This window comes from Schistocerca cancellata, chromosome 8, assembly GCF_023864275.1.
Source record: "Schistocerca cancellata isolate TAMUIC-IGC-003103 chromosome 8, iqSchCanc2.1, whole genome shotgun sequence".
In the NCBI taxonomy this organism is placed as follows: Eukaryota; Metazoa; Arthropoda; class Insecta; order Orthoptera; family Acrididae; genus Schistocerca; species Schistocerca cancellata.
This window is the reverse complement of record NC_064633.1, coordinates 492124909-492138434: the sequence shown is the minus strand read 5'-3', so window position 1 is coordinate 492138434 and position 13526 is coordinate 492124909. Positions and strand designations below refer to the sequence as shown.

At 39.8% G+C, this 13526-nt stretch overlaps 1 protein-coding gene across 2 annotated transcripts in view; it reads right to left on the bottom strand.

Moving 5' to 3' along the window:
- LOC126094589 (periodic tryptophan protein 2 homolog) overlaps positions 1–13526 on the bottom strand; it is a 99866-nt gene that overhangs the window by 53017 nt on the left and 33323 nt on the right. For both annotated transcript variants that reach the window (XM_049909053.1, XM_049909054.1), the window contains 3 exons: positions 10737–11020; positions 9138–9363; positions 8629–8833 (listed from right to left, as the gene is read on the bottom strand). In XM_049909053.1, coding sequence (XP_049765010.1) covers positions 8629–8833; positions 9138–9363; positions 10737–11020 — 715 coding nt within the window. The remainder of the gene's footprint in view (positions 1–8628; positions 8834–9137; positions 9364–10736; positions 11021–13526) is intronic.

Below are 13526 nucleotides of genomic sequence, written 5' to 3'. Positions count from 1 at the left end.
CAGTTTCTTCAGTTTTAAGCTACAGTTCATGAACAGTAGATTGTGGTCCGAGTCCACATCTGCCCCTGGCAATGTCTTACAATTTAAAATCTGGTTCCTACATCTCTGTCTTACCATTATATAATCTATCTGAAATTTTTTAGTATCTTTTGCATCTGGTGGCACAAAAAGGGTGTTGTGTATTACAAACTGCTCCCCAGGAGACTTTCCATTGCAGCTGGCTTTTGTTGCAAAAACCTTAGATGCCTTACAGTCACAGTGCAAGAAAAACAGCTAAGTAGGCTACATAAAGTGTTGCTACTGCATGAAAATGCCGCACTTTGGGCTTCAAAACAGACCGTTGTACTCACATAGTAGGGAATTGCGGTAGATGGAGTGGACCTAATTAACAAATTATTGTACCACAGTTGTGTATTCACAAAAAAAATAAAAGTTACTCCAGCAGAAGCAGAAGAAAAGATGTAAATTTAGCATGATAGACCCATGATGTAACTCGACGATCATAGATTTGTCAAACATATTCTATGTTTTTCGAAAGTGTAGGTTATACCAGTAGGAGGAGGAAACATTTCCATAGCTGATGGTATATAAAGTCAATTAATCAGTTTTGGTCTTCTCCTGCTATAATTTTGCGTTTTTTTGTGAATACACAATTAGGCACAATAATTTGTCCACTGGGTTTCTTTATACAATTACTCCAACTGCAACATCTCCATACTCCTCTAGTTTGACACAAGCTGATTCAAAGCTTAAAATACATAAAGTCTTACTAATTTGTGACAATTTAGCAATCTTTTCCAGGAAATGGTTTCCAGTTGATAGTCTGGAGAGTCCCAATGTACCAGGTCGTGGTACAAGATCTCTGCTTTCTGAATGATTTGCATGATAATTGTCATAAATTGACATGGGGTGTTTTCCAGTTAACTTGTACAATATAAAGGTATTTACCATCACCATTAGTATTATGTGGAATGCCAACTTTCTCCACCACTTCACAGTTTGAAGCTCAAATGCCAAGTATGACAGTTGCTGGTCTGATATGCCAACACCCAACTTTTTTTTATTATAGTACACCACACAGGCTGGCTTTCCCTGCTCCCCGCCTCTCTTAACAGAGAAGATCACTATTTCAGCAGTGTGGTTTGTATTTATCATGTGCACATTTCTTTTGTCAATCCCTGTTTAGATTTTCTTGTAGTTCCCACAAGAGCAGCTTTTCCACCTTCCAGTTCTGAACCAAGGATTGAACTGGTGTAGAATCTATCTGTAAACAAAGTGTAACCTTTTCCTGGCAGATTCCCTAGCAGTGCCTTTAAGAGTGTTACTGCGTCGCACCTCTTACCTCCATAAACAGAAATATTCTACGCGCAACGTGTCTCTGACTGAAAAAAATGTACACTTTTATCCCGTATTTGGCTTCTGTGGCATGTACTGCTTGAAATAAACATGACAACAATATTTGCACATGCTTTCATCTATTTTAATATTTTGAGATGGTGTATATCCACATTAGAAATTAGCAGGCTCTCACCTTGTGCAGTAGGTTACAGCCAGCCTCTCCTGTTTTTCTTAGCCACTGAATTGTCACTGATGTGAAAGTTTCTCAAAATAGAAAGAAACTTGTGACAGCTGAAGATGTTTATACAGAAATTACACAACAGGAGTCTTGGATCAGTGGTCTCACATACACAGTCTTACACTCACACACGAGCTGCAACTTACAGAAACTTCCTTATTTCTACAAGAGTAACTCCTTTCCACTTTGAATGTGAGCAGTCCTTTCCACTTTGATTGTGAGCAGGAAGGTGAAAGAGAATTTGTGCTTCATAATTTATTATGCTTTGTTGCACATACGGATTATTTCACTGCTTTATATGATCCACAAAACTGTCTGTAAGTAAACACAAAAAGACATCTAGAGATGCGCTATTCCTGTCTAAACTGATAAGGCTGCACTTTCCATATTGTCCTGAGAACAAATGTGTATCTGGAACAAAATCATTAGTCATCCAGTGTTCCTCAGAATCTGTACAGGACTAAGTTCTCGGCCTTACACTTTCCTCGGTCTTCCGCACTCTTCAGGCATAGTATCAACAGGAATAATGGCAATATTTGCCTCGGAAGAACTTGGACACCCGCTCTCAAAAATCACTTCCAACGGTAATTAAGTATCGAAAGCTCTTTCAATAGAAATCTGAATAAAAACCCTGCATATTTTGCTATATGAACTACTTATCTGAACCCTCAAAAACCGCTACTTTAATAACGTGTGTCATCATCAAATCATGCAAATCATTATCCTTTCAAAAATCAACATATCTTTCTTCAAAATAACGTAACACAAGCAAATTTCATCATTCATCAATCCCCCACCCCAAAAACCTGAGTTGATAACCCTTGACCAGCATGCCCCTGCCATCTAGTGTCAAATACTTCAATTACAGAATGAGATTTTCACTGTGTGCCGGACCGAGACTTTAGCTCGGGACCTTTGCCTTTCGTGGGCAGGAGAGCTTCTGTAATGTTTGGAAGGTAGGAGGCAAGGTACAGGCAGAAGTAAAGCTGTGAGGACGGGGCGTGAGTCATGCTTGGGTAGCTCAGTTGATAGAGCACTTGCCCGCGAAAGGCAAAGGTCCCGAGTTCGAGTCTCGGTCCGGCACACAGTTTTTATCTGCCAGGAAGTTGCACTTCAATTACAGTTTCTGCTGTGGCTCCCAGACCAAACAGAGCCTGTAAGGAAGGAAGAAGACGACTGAGAATGTGCACCCATAAAACTAAGGCCCTCATATTTTCAGGCAGGTAAGGTGCGCCCGTATTTTTATGGGCATCAGCTCCAAAGCATTAAGGACAAACATAAAAGACACACAATGGCTGATGCATGAAGACTGGCAATTAATGCCTGTAGTACATGTCAAATGTGCAAGCTTGTTTTAAGTGTGTGAGTGGATTGACCAATCTCGGACATGTATCCCCAATAAAACTATCAACCACTTTGTTTCTAATGCGTCTGATGGCACAGAAGATGAAGCTCTCTACGTTTGTAGCAACAATTAATTGAGTGAAGATGACACAGAATTGTCTGAGTAATGTTTAAAAACAGTATTATCCATTTATGATAGTTCAATGAAACTGTTTTGTACTTTGGCTTTTCATTTCTAAGTCTTTGTTTTAGATACGTGACAGTATCCAGCCAGTTGGTAAACCTATGCTACTACAAATGAGAAAGACATGGTGAGTGTTTCTTACATGCATGTTTATGCGATAGTTATTTATGTCTTTTTGTTCTGTTGTGTATTGTAAATTTGTATTCTTGTTTGCACATTATTGGGAGTTTCTCCGTAATGAGAGACACCTGTGACATCACCACTCACAGAACACATTCTTGTATTGCTAATTATGGCCCCTGTATTCTAGGCAGCTGTTCCCTAATTTTTTTGTTGAACAACTTTGAGAGGTAGGAGACACTGCATGATAAAGATTTTCTACAGTGATGACAATACCTACAACTTGCACTTTGTACGGATCAGTTGTGCTGCAAATGATTCTGTGTATATAAATTATACTGTTCAGAATGTTACAAAAGTAATCAAATAAAGCATATGTCTAACCCCTACAAGAGAGGATACAAATCAATGTCTTGAATACGAAGATCGCTCTTCATCAAATCTACACACATCAAAAAGCTTTTCCATCACCCTGGTTCCCGACAACTCCTGAAGAAAGGTGTTGACTGTGGATACTGTAGCACAGACACAGTCCCTTTGACTGTTCAGAGATGTCACTAAACCTGCCAAAAGATGTAAACAACTACGCATGAGCAGCACCTATTAAACTGAGGGGGTCCGACAAACGAACAGTTCCAGTGACTCCATCAGAAAGGAGGTACATGGCCGATGTTGTCTGTAGTTCAACCATGCCTAGACGGTCAATGCTGTGGTTCAATTGCATCAGCATTGTTACTTTGTGCCAGGAAGGGCTCTCAACAAGGGAAGTGTCCAGGTGTCTCGGAGTGAACCAAAGTGACACTGTTCAGACATGGAGGAGATACAGAGAGACAGGAACTGTCAATGACATGCCTCGCTCAGGCCTCCCAAGGGCTACAACTTCAGTGGACCACCACTACCTATGGATTATGGCTCTGAGGAACCCTGACAGCAGTGCCACGATGTTGAACAATGACTTTCATGTAGCCACAGGACGTCATGTTACAACTCAAGTTGTGCCCAACAGGCTGCACGATGTGCAACTTCACTCCCGACGTCCATATTTGCAACAACACCACCCTGCAGGGCGGTACACATGGGACCAACAACATGCCGAATGGACCGCTCAGGATTGGCATCATGTTCTCTTCACTGATGTGTCACATATGCCTTCAACTAGACAATTGTCGAAGACGTGTTTGGAGGCAACCTGTTCAGGCTGAATGCCTCAGACACACTGTCCAGCAAGGGCAGCAAGGTGGAGGTTGCCTGCTGTTTTGGTATGGAATTATGTGGGGATGATGTATGCCGCTGGTGCTCATGGAAGGCGCTGCAACGGCTGTACGATATGTGAATGCCATCCTCTGACCGATAGTGCAACCATACCGGCAGCATACTGGCGAGGCATTCGTATTCCTGGACAACAATTCGGGCCCCCATTGTGCATATCTTGTGAATGACTTCCTTCAGGATAACGACATCGCTCGACTAGAGTGGCCAGCATGTTCTCCAGACATGAACCCTATTGAACATGCCTGGGACAGATTGAAAAGGGCTGTTTATGGACGAAGTGACCCCACAAACCACTCTGAGGGATCTATGCCGAATCGCCGTTGAGGAGTGGGACAATCTGGACCAACAGTGCCTTGATGAACTTGTAGATAAGCATGCATCAATGCAAGAGGATGTGCTACTGGGTATTAGAGGTACCGGTGTGTACAGCAATCTGGATCACCACCTCTGAAGGTCTCACTGTATGGTGGTACAACATGCAATGTGTGGTTTTCATGAGCAAATAAGAAGGGTGGAAATAATGTTTATGTTGATCTCTATTCCCATTTTCTGTACAGGTTCTGGAACTCTCAGAACCGAGGTGATGCAAAACCTTTTTTGATGTGTGTGCATACTTTAAATCAGGTGCAATACTCTGACAACCCAAAATGTAACTGTCCTGGATGAAAATACTATACTTCATTGAAAGAAAGAGAACATGAGTTGTTGTGCAGCCCAAAAAAGTCTTATCAGCCCCAGTTCTACTCTGAATATTTTGATACATATTGTGAATTCTCACTGCTGTCAGTGTTTGCAATGTAATGGTAATTTTAAGTGTCCAACAGGCTAAATTTAATTCCATTCAAGTTACTACAAGTAAGTACCACTCTCAGCAAATCCCTGAGAGGTGGGGCCATTTTATACTTTATCCATCATATGATGAGCCATCTGTTTCAGATTTTAAGTGTAGCTTGAAATGAGGGTAATTCCCCCCCCCCCCCCCCCCCCCCTCCCCCCAGCAACCACAATACATTCTATATCACTGAGTGCCAACATGTTTGCTATTAAGGCAGAGTTCTAACTGACAGGTCATGGACATGAATATTGCACTATAATATTGTGCTGTTCTTAGCCTCACACTTTTGTGCAAAATATTGAAATGATATTGTTTAGGTATTTTAAGCTTTGAATCAGCTTGTGTCAAACTAGAGGAGTATGGAGATGTTGCAGTTGGAGTAATTGTATAAAGAAACCCAGTGGACAAATTATTGTGCCTAATTGTGTATTCACACACACACACACACACACACACACACACACACACACACACACAGAATTATAGCAGGAGAAGACCAAAACTGGTTAATAGACTTTATATACCACCAGAGAAACATATCAGCTATGGAAATGCTTCCTCCTCCTACTGGTATAACCTAGACTGTGGAAAAACATAGAATAAGTTTGACAAATCTATGATCATCTAGTTACATCCTGGATGTGTCATGCTAAATTTACATTATTTTCCTTGACATTTCCATTGAATCTGAGTGATTTTCACTTAAGGTGTGATACTGGGTTATCAATTTATGGTTTTGAGTCCATTAAAGCCATTCCATGAAGAAACTACAATTAATTTTGTCTTTTACTGCACAAATTACATGTCTCAGTCACCACTGGGGCTATGAGGGAGAGAAAAATGATGCAGCTGTTCAGTTCAGTAGCTGTGAGGTAAGGTGTTCGCATTGTGAAGTGGAAGCTACATCTTAGTTTTCAGTTCTATTCTTGATGGAGACAAACTTTTGCATATTCTGTGACAGAGCTACATGTAGTCAGATTGAAAATAAATAAGATAAACCTTAAGAAAACCTCTTCATCACGTCTTCTAGCTACATTCAGTAACGTGTAGTATAAGGTTGAAAGACACTATATAGCAAACCTGATAAGGTCTTTTCTTCTTCTTCTTCTGCTGGAGTAACTTTTAGTTTTTTGTGAATACACAATTGTGGTACAATGATTTGTTAATTAGGTCTACTCCATCTACCGCAATTCCCTACTACGTGAGTATGATAGTCTGTTTTGAAGCCCGAAGTGCATAACATCTTACTAACCTGTGACAATTTGGGCACACTTGTGTTACAAATACTTTGTGTTTTATTGTGATAGATTTTCATCCTAAAGTTATCAGGCCAAGTTGTAACACATTTATATTAGTGCAGTGCATATTTTATGGTGTTTTTCGGTTAGTTTATTGAACACAACAGTAAACAAGAGATAGTATTATCATAAAAGGAACAATATATTCTCTCACATTATTTAGAACAATCTGACAACGCTCAGATACCCTACAGATTCCACACTACTAGTTCAGAGTTAAACCATGTTTGAAACACACTTTCGCCTGCAAAGTAATTTTCTTCACTGCTTATTATGTGAAAACAGCTGAGTGTAGGCGGGCATTCTCAAGCAGTAGCAACACCTTATATAGCCTACTTGGCTGTTTTTCTTACAATGTGACTGTAAGGCACCTAAGGTTTTTGCAGCAAATGGCAACTGCAATGGACAGTCCCTTGGGGAGCAGTTCGTAATACGCAACACCCTTTTTGTGCCACCAGATGCAAAATCTCTCTCTTGCACTACCCTTTACTTGAGAAGATGTCTTTTCTTAGAGCTCAGCCATTCATTTTCTCTCAAGAACTTAACAAAAAGCACCGTAACTCGTCACCAGTATCAATACTGCACAGGAATGCTCACTGAACAAACTTATGATGATCAAACAAGAATGTAGTAATAGTCACTTCTTTGAGTTTTATTGGTTAGAATTAGAGCACATGGCACACCTACGTCCAATTTCTGAAACTTGCCTGTTGAATGTAAATGTCAAATGAAGGTTACCCTGTTGCAGTGCTTCATATATGTCAATTATCAACATTTTCTGAATGTGGGAAATCATTTATACAGGAATGATTTTTCTTGATACAAGAAATCCTTTTCTGATGTGAATGACTGTTAACACTCATCCCACACACAATACAAATGCTTCAAGCACCTCTGTCGCCTTCACTCATCTATTAAACTCAAAGCGAACAATATTTCACAAATATCTGACATCCTTTCACCTCAGATTATATTTTGTAATGCTTAAACAATGTTCACAAGTTTCAAATATGCAAAATACAACACATGGCTGAAAGGCAAATACTAAAATTTCAAGTAAAAAAAAAATGCAATTGATAAATATGTTCACATTGATCTACTCGACAAGACAAACAAACATATGGAGCTTGTATAACAACCCACTTATGTTTCAAGTAGCTTTTAACTGTGACTGTAATTCACACACTTCACTAGTCCTCAAATTGCATACTGTGCGAGCAATGTCTGCACTACTGTGTTATTGAACAGCATTCACTTAGTTTACTGAAGTTATTTTGCATGATAAATTGAACTAAAATAATAAATAATTTTATGCAACAAATGCTAAAGCAGAAACGTGTTCAAGATGTGCCACATTGTGATCACCTGAGCAGACATCTGCTGGTTTCAGGTGGCCAGTGGTGAATGGCCAATGGTCGCTGTATGGAGAGGAAACTAACATAAATTGTTTGAATCTTACTGCACTGTATGTTTCACATGACAATGTTACAGTATAAAGTCGAGTGCTGGCACGCCAGTCCGAAATGAGAAAGCAGAGAAGGCTGTGAAGAAGAAATCAGCCAATTGCATGCCGACCGACCACCCCCAGGACAACAATGTGACGGCAGCACCCTCTATGCAAAGAGGACTTAAGCGCCATGCCAAATGTTTGCAGCCCACTTCTACAGCAGCATGAAGATTAGACACTTCGAGACCAGTGACTTAGGAATTGTATATACTGAAGAGATTTCTTATTTGCTTGTCGCCATTTGCTTGTGATACTTCTGTGTTATTATCAAAGTTAAGTATTGTCATCGGTTCATTTCATAATACACCTCTTTAACATGATTTGCTTGAATTGTTGTCTAGTGATCCGAGAATCAGGTTTCCTAGGCACCCCATATTTGACGAGTAGGCAGGATACAACAACAATAACAAAGATGACCTAGTGAAGACCCAAGGCATCAACATGTCTGATACATTTTCATTCACACTGTTCTTCATAAACAATGGAACTCACCTTCCCATCATCTCCACCAGTCACAATGTGCTGACCATCAGGGGAGTACGAGAGACACCGCATATTGTTGAAATGGCCTTGTTGTTTCATAATGTAAGTTTCACTTTGCCATTCCCATACTAGCAACTGTCCAAGTCCTGGGCTGCCAACTGCCAACCAGTCACCCTCTCGATTTAGTGCGAGGGCTGATATTGCTGTATCTATACTGAAAATGTACAACATCTAATTGCCTTGTTTCCTAATGATGAAACACTAAAACAGAAATATGCTATTTAACTAAATGTTTACTAATCAGTGTAAACTATTGGCTGTGTGCAATAAATGCTTTATTTAGGAATGTAGTGAGTAAACAAGTTTTACAGTTTACAAAACTGTAAAAATTACATGCAAGGAAAATTGGGGAAAATAAATTCCCCTCACTTCACATTCACTTTCAATCGTTACTCTTATAATGCATGTACTGCAAAATCTGAGTGTTGTATAATTAATTAAAGGGCATCAAGTTTCACCTTAAAGAATGTATAAGGTTGACGTCAGGAAGCTCGTGCAGGAGAAATGCACCAGTGGAATATCCTGTAACTAGAAGACGAGTCTTGCGGTGGTAAGTAGCAGCAGTAAGCCTGACACCGAGCTGCCCTTTAAACTCATCACAGAGGTAATGCCTTCCTAGTCTTGTGTAGAACAGCTTCTCAAAGTCCTGTGATGCTCTTGTTTCACTTGACAAACTGCTTTCTTCTGTAAAAACAACCCAAAAAGCATGTATGTAAGAAGATGCCTCCTCCCTCCAAATGCATAAATGTTATTTAAAAGTGTGTGTGTGTGTGGGGGGGGGGGGGGGGACAATAAGATGATTGACAATGACATAACTGTGCCTAAGGTTTATTGAAACTGTCAAAAACTTAAGAATTTTTTACCATGATTACGTGCATCTTATGTGGTTGTTTTACTGGCCCTTTCTCATGATAAACCAAGTGACTTGTTTGATCATGCTCCGGATAAAGGTTCTCTATTCAAATGAGTATACTGATTCATTTCTCTCTCAAACATAAATATAAATAACACTTCAACACAAGAATAAAGTAGCACACAACAGCACAGATCAGTAGTAATGACTACTGTAAAATGGAAACTTTCATGGACTGATATGTCACACTTACTAAAATATTCTGGGCTATTAATGCCATGGTTGGATGAATTTCTTATTGAAGCCCATTTCATCCCTGTCTGCAGAGGACATCTTCAAAGAGGGCAGTATCAGTTTTGAACGACTGATGCACACCCTGGCACACTAATAACTGAAGTAAAAATTCCACTTCCTGCATGATCCTGTGCAGAGGTGTGGCGTCACATTTTGAATGCTTGAGTGCAATTGGCTGTTGTCCAATAGTGCTATTGCCCTGTGGTGGAAGACTGGTACACCTTATCTTCAGCACCAGAATCCAGATGTCATTCAGTTTCACATCCTACCCCTTCTGATGAAAATCATTAGGGTGTTCAAAAATTTATATGGCCTCTCTGAATAACTTTTCAAAGAATCCACTTGTGGCTGCTAGTGCCAGTATCCTACAAAATCAAATCCATTGGTCTCCTGCTTGCAAAGCATGTTCTGCAACCACTGACCTGCATTTCTCCCCTTCTATAGTTGTTCTTTTGTTCCTTTAGTTGTTTTTAGACTTCTTTTAGTAGCACCCATGTACACATATCTACAACTCCACAGCATCCTGTAAATTCTTGCTCCTTCTAGCAGTTTATGAGAATCCTTGGTTGACTTTACGTGTTCCTGTATCTTCCAGGTGGATTTTGTAGATTAAAGTGATATTCCCTTTTGTGAAGATTTTTCCTATGCATCAGTAACATCCTTAATGAATGGCACAAAAACTTTGGATTCCTGAGATGTCTGAATACATTTTTGCAGCTGAGAGTTAGCACAACAAAGTAGCTGAAATACTGTACACCTATGGAAAGCTTCTACATATTGCAGTTTGTCACCTAATGTGGCACATATACATGTATCAGCTCTGATAATTTCTTGCTGAATGCAACTAAGACAGGAGTAAAACTTTTAACGTACCATTATTTGCTAGAAAATGAAAGCAGAGACACTGTACCTTTTCTCCTTGGTGTGTCATCTTCAGAGCCACTTTCATCTTTAGTTTCTCGCAATTTTTTTTGTGGAGGTTCTCGAGCCACTAAGTCGTCTATACCAATGTTGCATTCCCAAACACAGACTTGTCCATTGGAACTAACTGTAGTTAGGTCTAAAGAATTATCCTCAAAAAAGCAACCCACCAGGGGATCTGTGTGGCTACCCAGCGAGTATGATTGAAAATTTGCCAATTTTTGTAGACTGTACAATTTTGTTGACATGTCCTTTGAACCAACAGCCAGAATCCTGCAAAAAATGTTTTATGAAACCATAAGCCAATAAACACTTCAACAAGAAGAACTTTAGCAAATACAAAAAACTGAGTAAAGGATGTGGCCTGTATGGGGAGAGTAATGCAAAGCATTTGTTAATGTTTTTTTATGGTGGTGACTGTGTGAAAGTACCCTAAAAAGAAGGTCTGCAAGAAAGAAAGAAAGAGTAAAGGCCTGAGACAGGCCTGTGGCTTAGAACCAAAGCGACCAGGCCCTGTCACTGAAATCCTCATTACTGCACAATGTGGGTCAACCAGAGGTTGGCTTTGATGTGGCAACCAGCTGTCTGTCACTGTGACCAATACCATATTGTCTCAAAATATAGACTTCCCAATCAGAGGTGCATTTACCTGTTGTGTTCTCCCATTGAGGTCTGAGGTAGCATTGACAGATTGATTTGCCATATCAGCAAGCACACAATCATGGAGTGCAAATCAAGCAAACAGAAAAACTTGTCACTGATGTGAAGAAGTACAATTTATTGTATGATAAAGATGATGTAGGTCAAAAGAACATTTTGAATTGTAGAAGGCCAAAACAGAGGGCTTTAGTGCTGAACAGGATTTAAATGGTAAATATTTTTGCAAAGATTTTAATTTCCACACATGCAATAAGTTACATAAAAAATAGTGAAGCACATCACAGTATTATGTAATGGAAATTAATCAGTGCATCTTACAACTAAAACTATGTCATGGGATAATGATATACACATATACAGATCAGGCTTTATCTCTCACCACAGACAATACAGTGACCAACAGCCTTCACTTAATGACCAAGAGCAGTGGCGTTTGCATAGAGTTGTCAGTGCTAACAGAAAAGCAACACTGCATGAAATAACTGCCGAAACCAATGTGGGACTTACGATGAACATAACCATTAGGACACTGTGGTAAAATTTGGTGTTAATGGGCTACCGCAGCAGGCAGCTGACTTGGGCACCTTTGCTAACAGCGCGACATCACCTGCAGTGCCTCTCTGGGCTTGTGACCACATTGGTTGGAACCTAGACAAATGGAAAGTTGTGACCTGGTCAAACGAGTGCAGATTTCAGTTGGTAGGTAGAATTTGAGGTTGCGCAAACCCATGAAACCGTGGCCCTTTTTGCCAACAAAGCATTGTGCAAGCTGGTGGTGGCTCCATAATGGTGTGGAAAATGTTTATATGGAATGGAATGCGTCCTCTGGTTCAAATGAACCTATCGCTAACTAGAACAGGTTATTTTCAGCTACTTGAAGACCATTTTCAGACATTCAGAGACGGATTTTTTATGGATGAGGATGCTCTATCTCACTGTGCCACAACTGTTTGCAATTGGTTTGAAGAACATTTTGGACTATTCAAGGGAATGACTTTGCTACCCAGATTCCCTGGCACGAATCCCATTAAACATTTATGGGACATAATTGAGAGGTCAGTTTGTGCTCAAAATCCTGTACTGGCAACACTTCCGCAATTGTGGATGACTATAGAGGCAGCATGGCCAAATCTTCCTCCAACGACTTGCTGAGACCATGCCGTGTCAGGTCGCTGCACTATGTCAGACCACATGAGTTCCGACATGGTACTAGGAGATATCCCATGCCTTTTGTCACCTCAGTGTATATTGTGTTGGAGCATAACTATAACTGCAAGTACATAATCAATAATGTGATCGTAGAGCACCTAAATAGAAAGAACCACTGCCTTTGTTGAAATTTGACTTTATCTAAGGCAGTTATGTGTCTTATTTAAGTGAAAATTGTCTAGCCCCACATTGTATTCCTAATTTTGAATTATTTTCATGCTTTCTTCTTTCATTTACAGCTGAAGAAGTTATTCCACACAATAATTCCAAAGTGCAATTTAAAACAATACTTCCAATCTCATGAGAAATGTCTTTGGCACAAGTCTGCCAGCGCACCAAAAACTTGTTCTACGTTCAGCACTTGCAGTCCGTAAAGAGTTTTACATGCTGAATTATGTACGGGTAACACTAAAAGAGAAATTAAATACCTGGTCCAGTTTCACAGAGGTGTCACTTGGTTCAAAAAAAATGTTCAGTTATTCAAATTCAATACTGCTAGTAATCTCCAAAAACTCCCCTTTACTGAAAATGGACACAGCTTGCCCTGCAGTTAATTCCATAATGAGGCAACAGAGTGCATTTCTTGGTGGTTGTGACAGATTCGGTTGGTTCTGTGTTTCTACGGCTCAGTTAATTTCTTATGTAGTTGTATAAAATATTCCAAATTTCATAGCATTTTCGCTTTACTGTCTTGTAAATGTCAGAATGTTCTATCTGAAATGAAAATGTGACTGTGCTGTTGTCTTTGTAATTGCACGCAACTTTGACAATATAGAAAATAAAACCTGGCAAGAATGATTCATAAACTTCTTAGGATGAATGCTGAATACTAGAGAACTACATAATGCACCCGAAATTCAGATTTGAGTGAGAACAACAGCATATCTTAACACTATCACATCCTCAACCA